Source organism: Mus caroli, unplaced genomic scaffold (assembly GCF_978045245.1).
Source record: "Mus caroli unplaced genomic scaffold, Mus_caroli_1 scaffold_9, whole genome shotgun sequence".
NCBI lineage: Eukaryota > Metazoa > Chordata > Mammalia > Rodentia > Muridae > Mus > Mus caroli.
This window is the reverse complement of record NW_028227264.1, coordinates 57986680-58012160: the sequence shown is the minus strand read 5'-3', so window position 1 is coordinate 58012160 and position 25481 is coordinate 57986680. Positions and strand designations below refer to the sequence as shown.

General features: G+C 46.4%; 1 protein-coding gene and 1 non-coding gene across 2 annotated transcripts in view; one reads left to right on the top strand and one right to left on the bottom strand.

The window, feature by feature from the left end:
• Window positions 1-25481, bottom strand: part of Micu1 (mitochondrial calcium uptake 1) — a 152002-nt gene that overhangs the window by 28607 nt on the left and 97914 nt on the right. The window contains exon 9 of the mRNA XM_021173987.3: window positions 720-857. Coding sequence (XP_021029646.1) covers window positions 720-857 — 138 coding nt within the window. The remainder of the gene's footprint in view (window positions 1-719; window positions 858-25481) is intronic.
• Window positions 10231-10362, top strand: LOC115032219 (small nucleolar RNA SNORA17). The gene has a single exon (XR_003837874.1). It is a non-coding gene; the product is annotated as a small nucleolar RNA SNORA17 (small nucleolar RNA).

The following is a 25481-nucleotide window of genomic DNA, read 5'->3' as shown; positions in this document are numbered from 1 at the left end:
CTGGGCTGTATAAGAAAGCAGGCTTAGCAAGCGAATCATGGAGAGTAAGCCAATAAGCAGCCCTTCCTCCATGGTCTCCGCTTCAGTTCCTGCCTATAGGTTCCTGCCGTGGCTGCCTCTGACAAGGAATCATAACCTGTAAGCTTGCTCCATCCTTTCCTCTCCAAGTTGCTTTTGGTCATGGTGTTTATCAGCCGTACAAAGCAGACTGGGTAAGTCTTTCCCCTGCCTTCTCGAAATCATGTTTCAGTGGATTCTGCCTTTGGTCCATCATTTTCATTCTGAACAAGACTCCTCAGGAGATCTCTCCAGTTCTCATGGCTTTAAGGGCCAATGATTACCAAGCCTGGCTCAGAGCTCCGAGGCAGATGTGCATGCTGAGCTGCCTTGTGGTCATCTCCATGTGGACTGCCTATAGTTATTTTAAATCCAAGGCATCTACAACAGAATACTATCTTTCTTCCCATCCAAATGAACTTTTTAATGTTCCCCAGTCCCAGTGCATGGAGCCACCTGGCTTTGATCAAGAGACTTGGGGTTATTCTACCCTCTCTCCCATTCTCTGTGTACTGTTCATTAGTCTTCTCTCTTTGGGCCTTAGAGCTGAAAGATGTATTCATTCCTGAATGGTTCACGACACGTTCTCATTATTATTGATACCTCTGCAAAACCCAGAGGTTCCCATGGTTTCATTTCTCCCTGTATCCGAGGCAACCTACCTTCCCGTCTTTGAAGTGCTTCTTCAGCTGTCTCTGCATGGCGGTCAGCTTCTTGGACTGCACTCCACTGTAGGCCAGCAGCATGCCCCCGAACTGCCTCTCAGAGATTCTCCCATCTACCGGGTCATGGCGTTCAAACTGGGGAGGAAGCAGACAGAGTGTTCTGGGAGTTACATGGAAGGTATTTTGGTGTGGGCTGCGGGATGATCAATTGTGTTTGAGGGGAGAAATGAATCTGGCCCTTGGTTCCTCACAGATAGAGCAGAACTGCTTATACGCCTGTGTGACGTCATCACAATGACACTCATTACTCTGAGTTACTAATATGCACCAATAATAATAACACCAAACAATTAAACTCAGAACGGACAGCCCCTCCCCATCCCCGCTTGGGTCAGGAGCATCCTTGAGGAACAGGGCCAATTTTAAAACTATAGAAAAATTCACAATTTTTCTCTTTTCTTCTTTTTAGACAGGCTCTCACTATGAGTTCCTGGCTGGCCTGGAACTCAGGATGTAGACCAGGCTGGCCTCGAACTCACAGAGCTCTGCCTGCCTCTACCTCCTGAGTTCGAGAGTTCATACATTAATAGTAATAACCAGTCTCTAAGATCATCCATGACCTTGCTTCTTAGAGAAGACTTAAAAAAAAAAAGATTTTAAATCTTATCAATCATGCTTATGCAAAAATCAAATAGATCCCTAAGGATTTCAAACAAGGGTAATATAATTTACAAGTTTTCTCAAAAAGGATATCTGAATGATAGGACATCAATAGTGCTTAAGAGAAATATGTAACAAGACAAAGAACCTTGAGCTAATCTAAGCTTATCAGAGCATTGAGATTTCATTTAGAAACAGGACAAGGAAGGTCTCTTGGTCCCAGTTGCAATGCTAATTTTACATAATATGTAACATGTAATGTTGAGGTTTGGTCTTTTGCTATGTATTATAATTATATTATTATAATGCTAAATACTGGTCCCCAAGGTCTGGTTGCCCCCAAGGATGAGAAAATCTGCACATAGACTCAAGTGATGCTATGTGACCCTGACCCCTAAGTTACTCCTGATTGGTGAATAAAGATGCCTACAGCCTATAGCTGGGCAGAATTGATATAGGTAGGGCTTGGAGTTCCCAGGCTTGGGGTCTGAGGATACCATGAGAGAGGGAGAGGAGGGGAGAAGGAAGATGTCATGGGTAGGAGAGTCATGAAAGCACGGCCATGAGGACTGGCTAACTGAAGTTAAGAGCAGTTCAGATGAAACATGGAGAATTATAACTCAGGGTTATTAATGGGGAAATAGATTCTAATAGCTTAGAGGGTGGATATCTGCCCAGCTCTAGTGCTGATTAAGGCTAATAATAATAATAATAATAATAATAATAATAATAATAATAATAATTGTATGTCTTTTATCTGGGAACCAAATGATCAAAGGCAGGGTAGGCCTAGTGGCCAAGTAGGGGCCGAAAGGACAGGAGGATGGTAGAATGTCCTCACATGGCAGGGTTGATCTGCTCTCCTGAGAGGGAGTTCACAGATGTCAGATGGTACTAAGTAAGTTCATGTCAACAAGCATGTCCCCACCGTCTTTTCCTTGTCCAGCACTGTGTGAGTCACCGTGCGGCATGGGAAGGAAGATCCTTGGGGACCTCTGCTAGGCAGATGACACATGTAAGACAGTGATAAAAATGGAAATAGCCACGAGTGGATTCTTTCCAGTCTTGCTTCCTCCCTCATGAGTCACAGAGTATACAAGGCACAAGAACTACACCGCAATAACAACTCTCTACTGCGCCTGCGCCTCACTCCAGAAGTTCCCCGTGCACTCTCTCAGTTAAATCTTTGTCAGGTCGCTGGAGCTTCTTGGCTCTGCTTTGCAGACAAGAAGCCTGAGGCAACGTGCAAGCGACTAAGCTGGGTTAGCAGATGCAGCCCATCTGGGCTCACAAAATTCCCTACTTCTCTGCAACCTTCAGGGCAGCACCCTGATATTCTGAATAAGCTACAACAGCGGGAGGAGGGGCGGGGGCTGAGAGCCGGGTGAAGGGAAAGCACAACTCCTCCTGCAAAGGAACCAACATCACCACCACAGGCCAGAGGCTCCTTTCCCACTCGGGCCCACAGCAGTTCCCATCTGTCACTCCGTCTCTTGCACAGAACTGATTAATTTCTGACAAAACCCAAAGTTTTGGGGGATTCGATTTAAGTTTGATTTATGGCTCAATTTGCCATCCTGAAACAAAACGGAGGAACTGATAAAAATTCTGAAAGCGGGCAACGTTTTGCACTGTTTAAAGCAGGTTTCCCGTAGGGTCAGATGGCTGAGCTGGAGTTGGCCATACAGAATGTATTTACAGGTAGGGTCTACCCCAAAGCTGTGCCCAGCGGCTCTCTGGGCTGCCCTGGAGGATCTGGATAGACATGCCTGCCATTCTGGAACTCCCCACCAGGGTGGAACAAGGCAGATTCCAAGTTGAAATGCTTCTTGTTTGTAAACCTGACAGTGGCTGGCTTGCTCAGGGTTCATGAAAAGCCTTCAGTTTCCACCCTCTAAAGGCACAAACATTCCTCTGTTGTGTTTCAAGGGCAGTTTCTAGGGGAGAGCCTCAAGTAGCAATTTCAGTGCTCAAATTAGTATTTTTACTAGTGTTTGAAGACACAAACTTGGCTTTTGGTAACATGTTCCACTATTATCAAGCAATTAGAACCCAAAAGGCTTAAACATCAATATTTGTCCTTTCTGCAGCCTGGCCGACTTCAAAACGCATGGCTTCTGCTCTATGATCTCACTTTGGACAGCCAGCATCTCTCAGTTTAGCCTACTGGGTCTTCTGGGGTAAAGCTGCCTAGCTAATGAGGTTTTTCATGTTGCAGAGGATCAGGGTCTTGTGCGTACCAGGCACGTGCTCTACACTGAGCTCCAGCCCCAGGCCATTAGGTTCTGAGGGCTTAAATGAGGCCGAGGTGGCAGGGATGGGGTGGGGTGGGGGTAGAGGGCTTGGTGGGGGGAGGTAGGTGGTAGGTGTTTCACACACTACAACTGCTAACAGACACAAACATTCTACTTGTTCAACATTTTAAAGTTGAAGACCTACTAAATGGTAGTTTGGGAGTTTTGAGGACTGCATTTCGGAAATCTACCGGCTAAAATGTCAAGGGCCACGGATAGATGTTACATGGCTGGAGAGATCCATGTGTACAATTATTTTTTGACATAGACTTCTCACTATGCAGCCCACACTGGCCTCAATCTCATGATCCTGCTGCCTCAGCTCTCTAAGTGTGCCCCGCCATGCCTGACTCCCATCTTGTATTCTGTCTTAGTGTTTCTGTTGCCATGAAGAGACACCTTGACCATGGCAACTCTTAAAAAGGAAAACATTTCATTGGTGCTGGCTTACAGGCTCAGAGGCTTAGTTTATTGTCATCACTGGTGCGATATATGGTGGTGTGTAGGCAGACATGGGGCTGAGAGAGCTACATCTTGATCTGCAGGCAGCAGAGGCAACTGTGCAACCATACTGGGTAGAGCTTGAGCATAGATGACCTCAAAGCCCTCCTACACAGTGACGACACACTTCCTTCAATAAGGCCACACCTCCTAAGAGTGCCACTCCCTATGGGCCAAGCATTCTAATGAGTCTACAGGGGCCACTCCTATTCAAACCACCACATATTTTTTTAAAATTTAATTTGTAATTCATTTTTTACACTCCATATTCCATTCCCCGCCCCTCCCCTCCCACACTCCAACTGCTCCACATCCCACACCTCCTCCCCACATGGATGCCCGCACCCTCCACCCCACCTGACCTCTAAACTCCCTGGGGCCTCCAGTCTCTTGAGGGTTAGATGCATCATCTCTGAATGAACCTAGAACTGGAAGCCCTCTACTGTATGTGTGTTGGGGGCCTCATATCAATCAGGATATGTTAAATCTTGACAAACCTGCAGGTTCGCCCTTGGGAGTGCCACAGGCATGTAATCAGTCCTCCAGGTCACCGAGGGCCTCAAGGAGAGACCCAGGTAATTACAAAATTATCACAGTGCAGAAAACAACTGTGTATCTTGGAAGCAGTCTGCATCACCGGCTTGCAAGACTTAGCAAGCACATGCCCCACTTAAGCTGGGGTCCCTTAAGCTCTGCTTCAGTGACAGTTAAGGGATTCTATTTTCCTTCAACCTGTGGCGAAGAACGTGTGCAGGCCAGCATATCACTGACCATCTGTCTGCCTACCCATGTTTTACAGGCAGCTGCCCAGGCTTGTGGCTTCCCTATGCAGCCGCGGCCACATTCTCAACCGCATACAAGCTCCCTGTTGACCCCAGGGGCTGCAGGGCCACAAGGAAGGGCCAAAAAAGAGAAGGCAGCAAACACTGGGAGATTCTTCCTGGCTTTCTAAACACAGTGCACCTTTCCTTCCTACCCCTGCTCCTTGGTGAGAGGAGGGCTAGTCTTTTGGAAGGATAGATAATATACATTTAGCTATATGATACCTATCTATTTATCTATCTATCTATCTATCTATCTATCTATCTATCTATCTATCTATCTATCTATCACTCTATCTATCTCTACCTGAGGAAGATGAAAAGCTAGGGAGAAAAAAAAATATGTTTTATTACAAGTGCCAAAAAAATGAGGCTGAAACGAGTAGAAGGAGAAAGCAATCAGTGTCTGAGAGTGCGTCATTGTTCAGCAAAGGCTTTGGAGGGCGCTGCACTCCGGGATGAGGAAAGCCCATGTGTTCCTCTGTACAGTTACAACCTCTGCAAATCCCTCCCTTACATCTGTGTTTCAGAATGACAGGCTTCCCCAGGCCTTTCCTAGCTTCTGAACCGCACAGAGCCACACTGTACAGTGACCTCAGGCCACTGAGCCAGACACATCTGTGCTCTTTAGTGGGACAGAATGGCAGGGCCTCTGTGCCATTGTTCTTTCTGTCTGGAGTTTCATACCACTAGTTCATGAAAAGGAAAAAAGGCTTACAGGCACCATTCTCTATGGGAACCCTCCTCTTAAGGGAATTGTGACATATTTTAAAGTTTGAGTTGAAATCTGTTTATGTAATGGATGGGCGTCTCTCAACACAAGAGGAATCTTTACTGTCTCATGCAGGTTGTCTCCTGGCAAGTGGAGAAAGAAGGCCTACAATCTGGAATGCGGGCACCATAGCTCACTGCTCAGCAAGGGCTAACAGGATGATCCCAGTCACCATGACATTACAGAGTATTAGCTAAACTGCTAGACTTCTCTGGGTTTTGTGGTGCTGGGTCCTTATGCATGCCGGGAAATTATTTTACCTCTGCATGATATGCCTGGTCTAAACTATACTTTCAATTCCAAATCTTAAGACTTCTTACATTTTAAAAGGCTGGTTAAGCTGGAGCCAGGTGGCAAACACCTTTAACACCTTTAATTCCAGCACTCAAGGCTGGGCGTGGTGGCTCATGCCTTTATCCCAGCGCTGAGGAGGCCGACCTCTGAAGTTGAGGCCAGCCTGGTTCACACAGTGCTCCAGGGTAAACCTTGTCTTCTGTGGCTGTTTTGTTTTGCCTGGGAAATGTGGTAGCTCCTACAGTCCTCACTACATGGAAGGTTGAGGAGGGAAGATCATTGAGCCCGTGGATTTAAGACCTGCCCCAGTGGATTGTTGAGGTCTGACCCCCCCCCCCCCAACTCCCACCCCCACAGTATAGCTGTAGCCATTTTGTCCCATGCTTGCCACCAGCTATTTCATACTGTTGCTGTAACATGCCTGCCAGTCGCTGACACAGAGAAGTGACTTGGCTCAGAGCAGGGTCATGCTGCCCACATTCCCTGTTATGTTCTGTATGAGGGTTGTTAATCTTAGGAAATCTAAAAGCTTTATGTAGGACTCATCAAGTTAAAGGTCAATATGAACTGTTCTGTCTAAAATGTCTTGAGTCAGACCTGAACACTGGGCAGCACTTCTCGCACCTGCCTATGAGCTCACTGTGTTATTATTATTATTATTTATAAGCTGACAGAAAAAGATGTCTGTTGTCATAGTTCAGATAATTCCGGGTTATGTCCCTGGTCTGACCGGTATTAAGGTATGCAGTCAAGAAACTATTCTTGCTTAACTGAGATTGGTATTCCTATCGATTTGTGTGGCGACCCTGGACCCTGACACAATTAGAAGGATGGAAACACGGACTGTGACCAAATCAGCTGACTGAATCATGAGTCGAAATCATTAGCCAGACCAAGAAAGGGGCTAATTGTCGGTCTGAGAGCCCCATGTGGTATGCAGACATACATGCAGGCAAAACACCCATACATATGAAAATAGGGACAGTGATATTAATATAAGATAAAAATGTTTGCCCTTTGTTAAAGGACGGTAAATTTTTCTGCTCAGTTGGACCATCATTTAACTTTGTTTAGGTCTGTTTTATGTATGGAAATCTTCATTTATAGCTAGATATGTAGATAAAAAAAAACTGGTTATGCCTAAGAACTATTTCCTAGTAAGGTAAGAAACTAAATATTCACCTGTACTTTCTTTATTTTCCTTTGTTTGAGACATAAGTCTGACTATAATGCCCAAAGTTCCCTTTCATAGACCAGGCTGGCCATGACCTTTTAATCCTCTTACCTCACACCTGGAATGCAGGGATTACAGGTGTTACCTACTAGGCCTTACTCAAGATTTCTGTATTTTGAACAGGGAAGCATCACCTAAAATACTAAAAGACACTTAATGGTGGAGTTTAACGGCAGGGATTAGCTCCCTGAACTGAAGAGCAGATCATGGTCTACAGCTCTGATGCCGAATTTGGAACCTGAGGGAAGCAGACAGACTTTCAAGTAACTTTGGCTCCTGGTGAATTCCAGGGCAGCTTGGACTACATAGAAAGAACCTGTCCTAAAGAAAAAAAAACCAAAAAAAGAAAACCAACCCCCCCCCCCCCGCCCCCAAACAAAACTACATGAGGGGAAGAAAGGCTGGTGGTGTGCTCAAGTGATATGGTAATGTTGCTGAGCATGCATGACCTCCCCCCCCCCCCCCCCCGCTTCAGCTCTATAAACCGGATCTGAGAGTATATGTCCCAGCACACAGGGAGGTACAGACAGGAGGGTAAGGCGTTAAAGGTTATCCTTGGCTACGCAACAAAGATCATTCTGAGCTCAATGAGATGCTGTCTTAAGTTAAAAAGAAAATATAAAAAAGCAGATTAACAGGGCCAGTTTTTAAATTTTTGCTGAGCCCCACATTCACCCCCCTTTGAACACAGGGTCTCACTGTGTAGCTCTGGCTGTCCTGGAACTCACTCTGTAGACCTGGCTTGTCTCACCTGCCTCTGCCTTCTGGGATTAGGGGCGTGGCTGCAATGCCTGCCTGATCGGCTGGGAATTTTAACCATCCTTTAAGTATCATATGAGCCTAATTCATGAGGTTGCCTCTTCTGAAGGAAGAGTCCTGGGTGACTCTAGGCCAGTTAACCTGTCTTCTGTTCAAATGTGCATCGATGTGGAGTTAGGGAAGATATGTTTTCAGAGGAAAGGATGCCTGGAAGAGCCACACCCTCCAGAGGGAGCCTGCAGGACTCAGTTTGATTTCACTGGAGGCTAACACTCAGTCCTTCCATCTGGGACCTCCAAACACCAACCCACTGGTCTTCCTTCCCCAAGAACCTGATCAATAACCCCATGAAAGCAGCTGCTGTGAAACATTCCAAGCCATCATCAGTGAAGTTAATGTTTCCCCATGCAACTGCCGAGGAATACAGGGGCTTCCCCTTTAAGAGGACTTTCAGCAAGCAGTGGATGTTACAGGCGATTTCTGATTCCCTCAACACGAAAGTTCCCTAGCTCTGCATTCTCTATTCCTGTGAGATCTGAGAGGGCCAATGTTACTCAGAGTTCAAGGACACTTTCCTTTTCATGTTGAGATCACAGGACTCATGGAAATAGAAAGGCAGCCTGGGGAGCGGGTGAGGAGGGGGAAGAAACGGCTATGCTCCAATTTCAGGAGGTAAGAACCAAGGACTAACTGTAACTGCCGGGCACTGACGCCCGTGTGCTTTCCCCCAGTCCACCCTTCTGTAGAGAGAGCTTTGGGAAGGAGCCAGGGTGAAAATACGGCAGCTTCATCCTAGTGCGGCCGACGGTGCATCAGTTTCATATGTGAGCTAGAGATCTGGCCCGTTCTTTACTTGATATGCACTACACTTTATTCATTTGGGTTTTTCCAGACAGGGTTTCTCTGTGTAGCCCTGGCTATCCCCAAACTCATAGAGGGCCACCTGCCTCTGCCTCTCAAGTGCTGGGGCCACCACCACCCAGTATGGTTGTGATTTTTGTTGTTGTTGTTTAATTTTAACTTCAATTTCGTGTGCATTGGTGTTTTGCCCGCATGCATGTCTGTGTGAAGGTGTCAGATCCTCTGGAACTTAAGTTGTAGACAGTTGTGAGTTGCCATGTAGGTGCTGGGAATGGAACCCGGGTCCTCTGGAAGAGAGCCAGTGCTCTTCACTGCTGGGCCATTGCTCCAGCCCAATGCAAGGATTAAGATGTAACAATGGTAATCAAAATATGGAATTTACGTTGGGCTAGGTGATTCATAATGGACTGTGCTTTCATCCCAGTGATGGAGACAAAAACAATTTGGGGTGAGTTGGTGCGTGGCTGTGGACCAGGCACTGAGGAGGCTGAGGGGGGAGGATAAAGAGCGGGAGAGGAGATCAGTCTACATGGTTCCCTGTCCCAGCACAGCTGAGAAGGAAAACTAACAAAGGAAAACCTGGGAGAAAATATATTACCCCACCTCCAGGCCCCTAAAGCCAAAATCCCTTTAAGAAGCAACCTTGGGGAAAGATACAAAGATTTCTTACCGATAAGGGGGAGAGAACCTGAACAGGTCAGAATACATAAGCCCTCCAATGGAAGTGCATACACTCTCTGTGGGCTCCAGGGCGACCTCACTGGCACAGACAGCAACGTCCCCAGGTGTGCTGCCCACATGCCTTGCCGATGTCTCAGAATAATGAAATAGAAGTGTAAAAGCCACCGGCTGCCGCCAAGGAGAACCCAACCACCCCTAGACTCTCTGTTCCAAAGGAGGCGTTCATCAGTTGTGACAGGACTCGGAATAACTTGAGACTCTGGAGGAAGGCTTGTTTTATGCTATGGATTTGGGTAATTTTTCTTCTTGTCATTTTTCCTGTCTGGGGTTGCCCCTTGCTTCATCTACTTGTATAAACCCTGTCCTTCTGTGAACCCTATGGCTCTACTAATGACCCCAGACACAGTCAGCTTTCCAGACTCTTCTGAGCTCTTACAGCAGGTAAGGCCTACTGGGCATGTCCAAACTGTAGCCTACAGGCTACCAGTGACCTGGGATAGCTAGGAATGCAACCCAACACAAAACTGTCAGCTTACTGAGAGCAGGAGGTATCGTTCTAATTTTTTTTTTTCCGTAACCTGCTTGTGTGGTTCCTGGGCCTAAATTTTGTAGATAACAATGTTGTGTCACAACTGCACCTAGAGGTGTTGCAGGTGTGGCTGCTATGTCACATGTGTGTCAGTAGGTGGCAGAGAGGAGAAAGGCTATGTTTCCACTCAATGTTCTGACCTGCATACATCTGAATGATAGGCAGCTTAACACTCCCAGGGGAAAAAAACCCATGTCGAGATGTTGGATATCCTGTCTGATATAACAAAAGAGTATATTTTGCACTGTGATAGGATTTATTTGTTCTTGATGCCTGAATCTCTCATTATGTACTACTTTAAAAATTCTTTTATGTGTGTGTGTGTGTGTGTGCATGCATGCGTGAGCATACCGGGGTCAGAGGACAGCCTTGGGTGGTGGTCCTGTCTTGTTTTCCACAGGATCTCTTGTTCTCTGCTGTATATGCCAGGCTAGCTGGCCCCAGGGCTCCTGGTGATTCGATTGACTCACCACCTAGACTCATCTTCCACCCCGCTTTAGGAGAGCTGGGGTTGTATCAGCATGCTATGGCTGGCTGTATGTGGGCTCCAGCGACCTGAGCACTGGTCCATGTGCTTTCGTAGCAAGCAGTTTACCCACTAAGCCATCTCCCAGCCCAGTAACATGTACTTCTTGAAGTAAAAGTCTGTGGTTTATATTATTTGGTCGGTTACACAAGTGCAGGGTCACATAGCATGTGCTTATTAAATAATTTTGGTTGAATGAGTCCCTGGCTCATTTACACAATTTACCTACCAGATTATTACCAAATAGGCAACTAAGACACACTTTGCAGTAGAGAATGCAGAAGGCCTAAGGGGGAGAGGGCACAGCTTCTTTAGAATTGGTATTCATTCCTCAGGGTCGGGGGGATCTTGAAGTATCCCCTAAAGCTTCGAGGAGATGCCTAGGTATGGGCTCTGCTGGCTAGGTAAGAGCTCTGCTAGCTAGGAAGGACAGCTTGCTTTTGCAGGGTCACTTCACATACAACAAGCCCGGAAGAAACAATACACACAGCCAAGTACAGCGACAAGCTCCCAGGAGCTCGTGGGCGGGATGGCAGTTCCATGCAAGCCAAAACAATTTGTACTGAGATCTGGAAGCAGGCTGGAGTGATAAATTAGGCAAGACTGGCAGGTACACTTATTCATTAAAGTGAGAACCAAAAGAGTCCATCAGCAAAGTTCTGTGCTTTCTGCCACGTCGTATAAAATCCGCGCAAGGAGAGATGGTAAGTCGTTAGCATAGCACTGTGCCCCATAGGGAAGTGAGAATAGCTGGATCAAAACACAGAAAGACCCTGTCCTCTAAGTTAGAAATCTGAGTCTCAGGATCCAGATTCCTGGGGGTCCTTTCATCTAGTCTCTGAATCTGGTAGCCCCTGGAAAACACTTTTACGCAGCCCCATAGTCTCTTCTGGCTGTGGAAGGATCAGGCTATCCCTTGCATCCACTTCAAAGGTATTGAAGTGGATGTGTTATAGAAGGGAATCCAATATAACATGGCAGCAAGAAAATTGCCTTGGCAGTCAGAGAGACTCTATTTTTTTTTCCTCCCTTGGACAAATACCAACTGTGCACCTCCAGGCAAGCTCTTTAACCCTTTCAAGCCTTGGTTACTTTATTTATAACATGGGTAAAATGACAGTATCTTTCTCTTGAGATTACTGCCAAAGTTAAGCTAGATAATACATGTAAAATTATCTCCATTGATCTTTTCTCAGATTTTAATTTACTTTTAATTAATTTACTTAATTAACTTTTTGAGATTGGATCTCACTAGGTAGCCCAGGATGGTGTGAATCCTTTTTTTTTTTTTTTTTTTTTTTTTTTTTTTTAATATTGCTGGGAACTACTCGGGAGGCAGAGGCAGGCGGATTTCTGAGTTCGAGGCCAGCCTGGTCTACAAAGTGAGTGCCAGGACAGCCAGGGCTACACAGAGAAACCCTGTCTCGAAAAACCAAAAAAAAAAAAAAAAAAAAAAAAATATTGCTGGGAACTGAACCCAGGGCCTTACAGCTCATGAGACAAGCATTGTATCTCTGAGCTGGGTCCACAGCCCCCTTGAGATAGTCTTTTACATTTTAAGAATTACTATTGTTTTGAGATTTGTGCTTGAGTGTGTGTGTGCGTGTGTGCATAGTAGAAGGTGGAGTAGAAGGCACTGGATACCCTGGAGTTGGAGTTATAGGTTGTAAGTCACCTGATATGGGTGCTGGGACCTGAACTCAGGTGCTCTGCAGGACACACATTTAACTGCTGGGCCACTGTTAGGATACAGTCCAAGGATGGAGTTGAATGAGAATTCTGAGTGCTTTTTAGAAAACCCCAAGAAGACAAGAGTCTTGTGACCTTGGCTTCTTTGAAACACATAACTGTTTTTGGCATGTGTTTCATGCTCCTCCTAAGTATAGTTATTCTATGCCTTTGAGGAAAAACACAAGAGGTTTGTCCTTGTGACTGTACACTTCATCCACATGATTCTTAACACTCGGAGTAAAAATTGTCAGATGCTCTGAATAAAGTTGGCTTTTGCATGGGTCCTTAGTTCACCTCATTTTTAGGCCCTATTCTCCCAGGTTCTTGCTGCCAATTACAGCGGCAAACATGCCACATCTTCAGCACCACTGTCATCACCACCACAACCACCACTGTCATCATCATCATCAAAGTATGTTGGTAACGTGAGTGCTTCCACAGCCCAGCAGAGGGCGTCAGATCCCTCAGAGCTGATCCAGGTGGTTGTGGGCTGCCTGACTTGGGAGCTGGAAAGGTAAGGCTATATCTTAACTGTGGGGCCATTGCCCAGTCTAGTGTCTCTGAAATCAGCAGACTGCCTAGAGAGCAACTGTACCCTGCTGTCTCTGCCTGCAGAAACAAGTCAGAGTTTGCAGAATGGGTGCCAATAGTTTAGGAGAAAATTCCAGATAACTGGAATTTTCTTTTCAAACTGCTGTATCACCAATGCTGTGACAGCGCAAAGGACAACAGATGTGGGAAGGCTGATAGGCCGGTTCAGAACGAAACAGCCAGAGGTGCTGGCTCTCCAAGGAGGGGAGGTCCAGACCAGTTTATTAGTTCATTTACTTGCATTTCCCTTTTTGTCTGCATAAGAACTCCACGGACCAGAAGTCTAAAACTAGAGGTGTATTGTAAGCTTGATCTTCACTGATGGGGAAAGATACTGACATGGCCAAAGTACTTCTCTTGTGGCAAGCTCAACTGCGTTTTCTTTCTTTCTCTGTGATAAGTTGATGGTGCATCCATCCAATGTTTGGGCTTTGTTTTTTTGCTGAAGTGTGATAGTAATCAGCCTGGCACACACAAAGAGCTCAGTGGACATTAGCTATGCATACCAGTATTAGCAACAGGTCTGCGATCAGACTTGCTTCTGTTACCTTGAGATACATTTAAAAACACGATCTTATCCTTATTTTTGCTTATGTATAGCTGTGTGAACATATGATGTGTATGTGAGTTTATATGTGCCCACGGAGGTCAGAAGAGGGCACCTGGTCCCCTGCAGGTGGTGTGGGCCACCTGATGTGGGTCCTCTAGAAGAACAGCCTGCGTTTTAAACCACTGAGCCATCTCTCCAGCCTCCCTTCAGCTACAATGACAGAGAACTACATCACCTTCTATGAAGACAACATATAATGGAGAAGGGACTCATGCGGCCCCGCCCTTGGCTGAAGAGCTTCGGGCAGCTGATGCCGGCCAGCTGCTGGCGCAGGGTAAGTCACTTTTTGTTAGCGGTCCCTGGTAAGTTGCCTGTGCTTCGGTAAATTACCCATACGCATATTCATATGGGCTACCCTGGTGAAGCTCAGTGAGTCTAAAGAAATAAAAGGCAGGACCGTAAGAGGGGTGTGCTGGAAGAAGCGGTCCAGAGGAACTGGGGGACAGGGTGGGTGGGGGGATGGAGAATGAAGAAGGTGTGGATGACTATGATGCAAACACCTTATATGCATATGTGAAATTACCAAAGGGTAAATTATAAAAGGCAACATAGAAAAGCTGATTGAGAAAGGGAAGTAACAATCACCCCTTTCCCACGCCCACAGGGAGTCCTTGCGCGTAGGAGACAGCATGAACTATGCTTGGGATTAAAGGCTGAATAGGAAACTCATTTTCTAAAAACTAGGCTTTGGTATGGAAACTGGGGCTGTAAGGGGAAACCGTAAGCCCTGCATTAACTCCAAGTGGGGCCCAAATTAATGGGTTGCGGGTCAATGATGATAAATTCTCCCTATTTACTCGCTCATCCCTGCTTCATGGTACTCTCTGACAGAGGCGGAACAGCTAGGACCTCCACACTTACTGAGACACAGCTTACACGTTCGCGCGCGCGGGGGGGGGGGGGTGGCGGGTCTAAATTAAGTTTACACGGATGTAAATCACTGGCTTGATTACAGCCACAACAAAAATTGCAAAGATTTACCAAACGGTAATGTGACCTGATACAAGTCTCTGTGCTCCTAACAGATAAAGAGGAATTGAGTGTGGGACCTCTTCTCAGGGAGCTAAGTCAGGCTGCTTGTCTGTACCCAGGAGGTGGCGACATTACAGAAAACAGCTGGGCTGAAGCTTTCTACAGGGACAACTTTACAGAACTAAGCCGCGAACAAGATCAGTTGAAGAGACAGAGAAATGGTGGTATTCAAGGAATATGCCACACTAGCTCCTTGGGCTCCACAAAAGGGCAGCTGGGAGAGGCAGAGTTCCGCTACTCTACAACAGTTGACCAGTTCAGGCTGTCTGATTTTACACATACGAGGGGAGCTAAATATTAACTTGTGTAGTATGAAATGTCTTCCGACCCTAAAACTGTACCTTACTTGAAACACACTGGTTAAACTTGTAACATAATTTGTTCTCTGGGTTTCAGAGCACACATCTCGGCTGATCTATTTGTTTTGAATGGATGCTGCCCCTCCCCCATTTTTAGAGATCTGTTTATTTTTAATTAGGTGTATGTGTCCATGTGTGGGTATGTACACGTGAGTGCAGTATCCACAAAGGTCAAAGGAGACGGATCTCCTTGTAGCTGGAGTTACAGGTGGTTTTGAGCTGCCCAACAAAGGTGACAGGCATTGATCTCTGAGACAACAGCAATAAATAATCTTACACATGAGCCATTGCTCCAACTCTCCCACCCCCCACCTGATCCCTTCTTTAATTGGCTTGATCTTTGTCTCTTGTTTTGGTGGCAGTAACAATGGTACCCTGAACCCTGTGCACAGTTACATGCTCTTCCACTGAGCTATGCTCACAGCCCTGATTGGCTGGCTTAATTCTACCATTCTCCCCTCTAGCCCACAAGAGGTTCTCACTATGTGGCCTGGCTGTCCTAGAACTCATTGTGTAGACCAGGCTGGCCTCAAATTCACAGAGATCTCCCTGCCTCTTCCTCCTGAGTGCTGGGATTGAAGGCAGCGTGCTACCACACTAGGCTAATCCTATCTTTCTTAATTGTGGCCATCCAGAAAGTCATTACATAGGCTGTGAGCTCATTCTCATTAGCTGTTATGGAAAAAGTTAATATTTTTCAGTAAAGTCAATGTCCTGTTGGGAAGTGCCAACTCTTTAGAACAGGAATGGACAGTTAGAAAGGAAAGCCCAGTACATAGAAGCTGGAATTGGGACTGGGCGGGCTGGAGAACAGACTGGGAAACACAAGGAAGATCAGGAGTGTGCACCTCGGAAACATGCGTTCACTGAAGCTATGACGTCTATGAAGGGAGAAGACACAGCCAACGGCAAGTGAAAGGCACAGCATCTATATAGGGCCAGAGCATCATCAGTATCATTGGCCTTCAGGAAGAAAGGTGTGGTCCCTTAGGCCTGAGATCCCAGTACAAAAGAAGCTGAGGCAGGAGGATCCTTAGTTGAACAGCTTGGGCTGTATACTGAGACCCTGTCTCATGATATACCTCTAGAAGAAGGAGGAAGGAAGGAAGGATGAGAAGAAGGAGGAGGAAGAAGAAGGAGGTAAGGATAGCAACAGTATTTCCCTAAGAATAGGAAGACAGTCTAATCTTTTCATCTCCCTTTATTTTTGAGACAGGGCCTTCTGCAGCCCCAGGTTGTCTCTCAAGAACCTCTGCCTGACCTTCAGTTCACATGCCGCTGGGCCGCTGGGCCCAAGGCTTCCCGCATGCCAGACAAGCGCTCTACCACGGAGCCACATCCTCAGATGCTACTGACTCCTTATGAGGACAACTGTGAAAGGACCCAGGAAAAAATAAGAATCAAAATAAAAAAGAACATGTAGGATGTCTGTCTGTCTGTGTTAGTCCTCTAATTCAACCTAGTCTAGCTGTCCACTGATTGGCCAGTCAAGCTCTTCAACAGGACCAAGGAAAAAACTGAGAAGGTAGGTCATGTTAGGGTGGGGGTGGGGTGGGGGGGTGGGGGGTGGGGGGGTGTTGTCTAGGCTCCGCCCCACAGTTACCTGGCAACAGCCAGGTGTGCCTGACTCACTATAAACAGGGCTGCTCTGCTCGCCCCCTCCTCTTTCTTGACTTCTTGCTCCCTCTCTGTCCTCTTGCGCCCCACCCCCATCTCTACCTATTCTCTTCCCCCTCTTCCACGTGCTCATGGCCTGCCTCTACTTTACTTCTCTTCTGTGTTCTCTCTCTCTGCCTCTACTACCCTCTCAATCCCCCTCCCTATGCCCTGAATAAACTCTATTCTGTACTATACCATCATATGGCTGGTCCCTCAGTGGGAAGGGATGCCTCAGCATGGGCCCACCGAGGCACCCCCTTCCCCCACACCTGACTATGCACCCACCAAACATATTCCTTCTCTCCTTATCTTTTTATAAACACAACAGGTCATGTGAGAAGTCACCAGCTAATGAAGGTTCTCTTAACTATTATCTTTGTCTGTTGGGCACTTGAAAGTGTTTGAAGTGTGTGTATGGTCCACAGAGGTTTGTGATCATAGGGGCTGCTTCCCACAGACCTTCCCTGCTTTGAAGTGATTATTTTTAGTTTTTCTAGTTGCTTTTAAAAAGCTTCTTTTTGAGTAAACATGATTAAAAAAAACCAAACCAAAACAAGCTGGCTTCAGTGAAAAAGAAATTCTGAACCCTAGGAGATGAAGGTGGCCCCGAGATGGGAAAGGGCTGCAAGTGGGGGAAAGAGAGACTGGGTTCTGATTCTATGAGGCCACCAGTCCTGGTTTTCTGTCAGTCTCTCCCCCATGTGCTTCTTGGGTTGGCACAGAAGACACAGCAGGGAGTTACCCTGGAGCTGTGGTTTTTTATTGCTGTAGACAATTGCCAGAAGGAGCCATTGTCCCTCTTCCCAATGTGGAGAAAGTCTGATCTGTCATTGTAATAAAGGCAAGGGGAGGCAGGCTTCCACAGGCCCACGCCTGTAGACAAATCCTTGTCGACAGCTGAAGGAGAACAGAGAAGATGCTAGAAAGGCAGCGTGCCTGTGGGTGTGTCCGTCCTGCACCAGGCTCTGGTCCACACCTGATGAAATGCTGCTCCTTAACTCTCTTCTCAGAGCATGCGTGTACAGTTCATGTCTGCTGTGCCAGGCACCTGGGCAACAATGGCTAGGCTGAGACTCTCTCAAAGGTTCCTACCTGTTTGTAGACAGGCTTTTGACAGTTAGTTACATGGTTCTACAGCAGAGTGACGTGAGGGACATGGACATCATACTTTGGAAGTGTGAAACAAACATGTGACCCTTCTTGGGGTGGAAGAGCAGTGAAGCAGGACCAGCCTCTATGAGGAAGTAGAGTTGGAGTTCAGCTGACAGAAGGAATAAGGTAAAGAGGGAAGAGAAAGGCAGGGCAGAGGGAGGGGAGGGCAGTCCAGGCAACCTACAGCAGAAGGCCGTTAGGTGGAAGACTGATGGTGCCAGGTGAATCAGGAGGAGGCAGAGGTTACGTTACACAGCACCTCAAGGCATGGATGCAGTGTTTGAGAGCAACTGAGAGCAATGGTGGCTATGAGGAGACAAGGCAGCTGAAGTGGACCACGTGGAAGAGGTGAAGCTAAGACAAGGCAGATGGAGCTGGAGGTGCGCTCCTGACTGCGACTGTAGGACTAGTCCTGTCTGCTTCACGCGCATTTCTCAGTGTGTGACTCTGACAACATGAAAGACTATATATCTGCTTCATAGTCTGTTAATTCTAAACCTTTACTAAAGGAACATCAGGTAATTCTGTATTTTTTTTCCCCTCAAAGATTTTTCTTTTGCTGGTTCTAGAAGAATGCCCTCGGGTATGGAATAACACTTCCTCTGATCCTAAGGTCTTTCAGTGTCTTCTTGGGGTCTTATTAGACTGCTGCTATGTCAATATGAATGACCAGTTCAAGGTAACTAGGGCAGTGGTGACTCCTGAAGCCACACCCATGATCTCCTGGCGCTCTCCAGGGATCTGGTCTGTAGAGCTGGCGGAGACACCCAGGACGGAGACCATAGAGGACGGAGACCATAGTCAGTCATTCCTGGCTTCACTATAGTCCTAACGTCTGCCTTTCTGCTCTGGCTGTCACACAGCTGGAAGGCAGTAATGGGCCTTGTCGCCTCAGCGGCCTGCGTTACCTGAGGAGACTGGCACTGGTTTTTAGTTTGGAGGCAGAAAGGATGCTAATGAGTACATTCCACCAGGACCCGCAGATTAAATACACTAAAATCAAGTCACCGTGGCAACGGGAGGACAAGCTGCTTGGTTTCTGTCATGTATTTACCAGCTAATGATGGCACATGGAGACAGGTGGTTCAAGTGTTTAAAGCTATTGGTACCCAGGGTTCAGCACACACTTATTACAGCTCAGCAGTAGCCATATAAGTTATACTCTGCTTTCAGCTGTGGCCCCGACTCCAGTAACAAACACATGGGCCTGAGGACCACAAGCCAGGGCTGGAAGGGGAGCCTTTTTGGGTGGTGTAGCAAGGACTCGAAGGCTATGTCCCATCATTCCAGACTGAATTTAGGTTTATTATGCTGAGCGGGCTCCTGGGCCCAGCTGACAGTGCATATGTAAAATCTGGTTAGCTTTGGCCAGTTAATGACTGCATATTCAGATAAATGGATGCACACACTCACCTCATCAAGCAATTCCATAGTTTATTATTTCTCTGGCTTAAACTGAATGTAAAACCACTCTCATGTCACACCTGTGGTTACACAGAGGAGGAGGAAAATCAAAGAGATGGCTCCCTCAGGTATCCTAACTGTCAAGGCTGTAAAGCTATTTATTAGAAGTGAGCTACACAGGCGCATCAGATCTATATATACGCCACGAGATTCTCTCAGACAAACTTGAAGATAATCTTGGAGAGATTTCGCTACCTTTCTTGGTAGAGAAGAGAAAGCTAGAAGCCACTCGTGTGATCTTTGAAATAAGCTGAGGATGAGATCAGTAGCTGACAAGAAAAGCCGCAGTATTACCACTCCAGATTCAGATTTAAAATCTAGCCTCAATGTTAGGTATACAGTGACAAAACCGATGTTGGTGTATGCCAATGGAAATTCCTGGTGGGCATTTGCTTCTAACTTCTTGGGTTGGTATCCCAGATGCCTAAGGGCCTCCATTAGATGACTAACTAGATTATACAAGAGTATAACCAAATAGCTAACTTCTAACTTAAAAACTGACATTCACTACACCAAAGAAATAATTCAGACATCTGGGTGGGCTGTCACTAAATGATACACTATATTGTTGTTGTTACTTTTTTTTTGGTAAGGTTTTTTAAACTTTTTGTATCATATCCCATACATTATCAGAGTATAATTCCTCAAACATGGAGTTAAAAGGAACCTATTGGGTTTTAAATGCATTATCAAGGTGGCAAGGTAGGAGTTTCCCAAACTGGTTATAAAATACTACAGAAAAAAAAAACCCTACAATTGTAAAGTAATTTTAATATATTGACAGAACAAATTACAAATATGGGAGAGATAGCTTAGCAGTTAAGAGCACTGACTGCTCTTTCAGAGGTCCTGAGTTCAATTCCCAGCAACCACATGGTGGCTCACAACCATCTGTAATGGGATCTGATGCTCTCTTCTGGTGTGTCTGAAAACAGCTACAGTGTACTCATATAATAAATAAATTTAAAAAATTACAAGTATGGAAATTTCCACATACTATTGCTTTGATTGTTGTGATGGTTTATATATGCTTGGCCCAGGAAGTGGCACTATTTGGAGGTATGGCCTTGTTGGAGTAGGTGTGGCCTTGTTGGAGTAGGTGTATCACTGTGGGTGTGGGCTTTAAGACTCTCATCCTAGCTGCCTGGAAGCCAGTATTCTGCTAGCAGCCTTCACATGAAGATGTAGAACTCTCAGCTCCTCCTGCACCATGTCTGCCTGGATGCTGCCATGCTCCCACCTTGATGATAATGGACTGAACCTCTGAACCTGTAAGCCAGCCCTAATTAAGTGTTGTCCTTATAAGAGTTGCCTTGGTCATGGTGTCTGCTCACAGCAGTAAAACCCTAACTAAGACAATTGTGAAAGGACATTTGTTTTCAATGCCCGAAGCATGTGTTGTAAATGGCGGCCACAAACCATGGTGTGGTACGACAGGGGTTTGCTTGGTCTCTACAAGTCTCTATTCCTAGCAGAAGTGGGGAGACTCAATACCGAGAGTTAGAGGCAGTATTCTTAGTGGAGGCAAAGCTGCGGAAGGAGACCTTGTTCTTGAAGAAGGAAGGGGTCAGGCCTGAAGCATAAGCACACGGGCAGTCTGGACCATATGCACGCACCGCTGGGCTTTTCACAACACAGAGGGGAGCAATGATGGTGGTTAACTCCTACAGAGCAGCATCTGTCCTCTAGGAGAGAAAGAACACACCTCTCTACTCACTACATTCAGAGTGAGTGAGACGTGGGGGAGGGCTGAGGTGATTCTGAGCACCTAAGAGAAAATCACCAGGAAGGAAGAGAAACTACTGGGAAGAGTAGGGGTGGGGCCAAGTGCACAGGACAGCAGTACAGGAAGCAACATGCTGCTGGAACTGTCTGGTCTTGGCTCAGCCTTCCTAAGGCCAACCTTGTACCCTGGGAAGGTGGTAAAAGATATAAAGATGGCCTCCAACATTCTGCTTCTAATACTCACAAGCTTGGGTAGTCCTCTCCTGCAATGGACCAGGGTCAGTCTGAGCTCTGTGAGAGGCCGTTGCCACATCCTGAGAATTTATGGAGGTCCACAGAGAGGGGAAACAAAGCCTTCTGCCTACAGCTGTGTGAGCAAGCTTGCAAGAGGAGCCTGGGGCTCAGTCAAGCCTCAGGTACACTACCTCTGGATCCCTGTCCGTCCCTTGGAGATTCTGTGATATATGTGCTGTTTTAGGCAGGGAGAACAATCGATTCTGATCTTCCAGCACAATGAACTCACCGTAGCTCATTAATTTTCTAGCTGATGTATGCGCCAAGTCACTGGCTTCGGATTAATTAGGGTAATTTCTCATACAATAACAGTTGGCTAATATGCAGCCTCAGTGCTTTGACTTTGGAGGTAAGGTGTTAGAAACCATTTCATTTCCTGTGTGGGAAATGAGTCTATGCAGGGCTGTCTACTAGTGGGGACACCAGAGGCAGAGCTGGTATCCCAGTAACATGGATGTTGCCTTGGATAGTAACAGGTGTTAAATGAATATATATATATACTTTTCGTGTGTGTGTGTGTGCAGGTATACATGTACGAATGTGCATATGGAAGCCATAGGACAACCTTGAGTGACTTTATTTAGGAGGTGCCATCTACCTTGCTTTTTGAGGCATGGTCTCTCATTGGCCTGGAGCTTGCCAATACACTCGGCTGGCTGGGCAGTGTGCTCCAAGGGTCTGCCTGGCTCCGTCTACCTAGTTACAAGCATGTGCTCACCATGCCTGACTTCTTTACTTGGGGTGTGGGGGGAGGGGGATATATCACACATAGGTCCTCAGGGTTATAAAGCTAGCCCTTTCCTGACCGACCCTTCCCACCTGCCCTATAGTAGCTAATTCACTCTAACCAGTATTTTGAGTATGAGAGTCAGAAGGTGAAAGGGACCACAGATATCATAGCCACCGTTCTACAAGTAAGGTAATTCAGCAGGTAATACCAGCAGGACACTTCAAGAATGGCTCTTTGCTCCCCCACCCCCACTGCCATGGTGGTACTGGGAATCCAACTCAATGTCTCATATGTACTAGTCAAGGGCTCCACCACTGAGTTATAGTCTCAACCCTCTCTGCCAATGTTAACAGCACAGGAAAGCCATTAAACCAATTTCAATTTCTGCACTGAAGGTAGACGAGGATGTCATCATGTTAAGCAATGATGACAGCAATTTTGTATCAATAATTCTATATGATGCCCAGTAAAGAGGAAGTGGCCATAGTGATCCTGTAACTATGGAAACTACAGCACTTTCCACACTGTACTTATTTAAAATTTTTTATTTAAATATATGGGTATTTTGTCTGCATGTATGTCTGTGCATCATGTGCATACCTATGGAGGCAGAAAGTGTGTCAGAACCTCTGAGGTTGGAGTTACAGATGCTTGTAAGCCACCAGTGGGAGCTGGGAACTGAACCTGGGTCCTCTGTAAGAGCAGCCAATGCTCTTATTTTCTGAGCTATCTTTCCAGCCCCTATTTCTTTATATTAGAAATAGGGTCTCACTGTGTTGCTGAGGCTGCCTTGAACTCCTGGGCTCACAAAATTTGGACTCAGCCTCCTGAGTAGCTGGAGTACTCAGGACTGAGTAGCTGGAGTACAGGAGCACACACTGCTCCTTAATCTCTGATGTCACGCATCACAATGTACCTGCATGGAAATCTAAAAACATTATAGCTCGCTGACTGGTACTCTCCAGAGCAATGAATTCCATATATCTCATTTACCCTGTTAGTTGAATATACTGAAAATCACTGACAACGGATTATGTTGAGGTTGATTTCTGGCATCTCTGTAAATGTGAAGAGGAGCTAAGAGCTGTCATCAACTGGAGAAGTCAAGAGAAGGAAAGAAGGGTCTGGAGACTGTGACTCTGTCCCACGCCAAAGCGTCAACTTCTTCTCAGAGCCATAGAATCCCAGAGTAAAAAAACCTTAGAAATCATCTAGGGCATTAAAAAATGGTATCAACATACTGGTGGCAAAGTGGGCAATTTTCTGGCTGTCTTCCAAAATTTAAAAGCTGCACAGCTGCAACGACTAGGAACGGACAGGAATGCTAGGAAGTCCAGGCCACCAGTTCTTCCCTTATTTCCACTTTTAGTAATGGAAGACCTGCAGGTCACACTAGCAGGCTATGGTAGGCACTCTGTGGAGCAGAGAGAAGTCAGCTTCTGCCAACACAGAAATAGCTATGAGAGGATGAACAAACTGGTAGACGCAGAGAACGTGGAATGGAGGCTGGACAACGTGCTAGGGGTTCCACACCTGCCTGGAAAGCCAGCATTACTTCCATTCTGTACAGAAAACCAAGGCTCTTATCTTAGTCAGGGTTCCCAATGCTGGGAGAAAACACCGTGGTTAAAGGCAACTTGGAAAAAAGGGCTTATTTTACTTTACAGTTTGCTATCACAATCCACGATTGGGGAAGTCAGGGCAGGACTAGGTTCTAAGATAGAGGCCATGGAGGAGTGAGTGCTGCTTGCTGGCTTGCTCAGTCTGCTTTCTTACAGCTCCCAGGACTACAGTGAGCTGCACCCCCATCACCACCCCCCAGTCATTAATCAAGAAAATGCATCACAGCTCAATCTGGTGGGGGCATTTTCTCAATTAAGGTTCCCTCTTCCCAAATTAGTCTAGCCTGTGCCAAGATGACATAAAACTAGATTGCACAGTTTCCAGTGTCCTAGAGGTAAAGTTAAAATCTAAACCCATCAAAAAATACAAAAATCACTCTTGTATACCAGTTATTCTAATAGATAGTTCTATTCAAACACTTATCTTGTGCCTATTCTATGCTGAACATGGTCTAGGGGATAAAAAGGTGAACAAGTCAGACAGTCCGCTGCCTGATGAATCAGTGGACAGGGACTGGGGAGAGACCAGTGTTAAATAGGTGGTCCGTGCCTGTCTTAGGCATTTGGGAGACTAGCACATGAGCACCACCACAAGTTTAAGAAGAACTTAGGCTACACAGTGATACCTTGTCTCAAAAGCCACAAATGCTGGGGTTACAGAGTTGGTTCAGTGGTTAAGAGCACTAGTTGTTCTTCCCAGAGACCTGGGTTCAATTCCCAGCACCCACAGGAGAGCTTGCAAATGTCTGTAACTCCAGCTCCAGGGCACCTGATTTCTTCTTCTTCTGCCCCTAAAGGCACGTGTGTAATGCATGGACATAGCCACAGGCAAAACACCCATACACAAACTAACAACCCCCACCCTTTGTAGCCGAGCTCCTGGATAGGCTCCAGGAGAGGAGAAAACTGGCAGTGTTTAGTTGTGTACCCTGTGCTGAGTTTACCAGGATCCAACAGAAGGTGCCAAACCCACGGTCACATAGATGGGCCCTGGTTAACCTTGCTGGCTCACAAAACAGAGCGAAGAAATGTGAATGCTCAACAAAGATTTGTGGTTAGGGATGGTGGGGAAGGTGGGAGTTGAGCCAGGTCAGCATGTAGTGTGCTCACTGTGAACTTGTAAAAACAATCAAATAACCTGCTCCCCAAACCCCACTAGGAGTGGACAAATGGATAGATGAGCAGAGAGGCCAAGGAAGGCTGCTCTAAGCACGTGACACTAAAGCTGAGAACATTTCCCGTGTTGCCTCTTCACAGCTGCATACCACCTCTTGCATTGAGATCTCCCAGTGGACACAAGGGTGCTCACACGGAGACCCGCCCTTCTCTGGCTCATCTTCTCCAATCTGCACATAAGAATTTCTGTCCCTGGTGCTCTCTTTGTTCTTCTGGTACATTCAGCATCCTCGTGTGTGTTCCCTGCGCCCACAGATGCCATACACTGGTGGTCCTCTGGCTAAGCCTCCAACTGTATTGCTACAGTTGCTATCACTAAGACTGCAGCTGGAGCCAAACACTGTGGTGCATCCCTGTAATCTCAGCCCTTGAGAGGCTACCATGGGTTGTCCAAGATAGAACGTGGCACTTGTCTACGAAGCCAGCTGTCCCCTCTTCTGTGTCACTGCGTGGCATCACCTCTCCTCTCCTCTCCTTGGTATCAATTCTAAAAACACCTTTTACTTAAAGGCTCTTCCTCCTTTGCTCATCTATACAGTACGGGTGGATAGATCTTTCTAGAGATCCAGATTCCTTCACACTGCTTCCCCTTTAAGCCGCAGTGAGCTTTCTGACCCACACA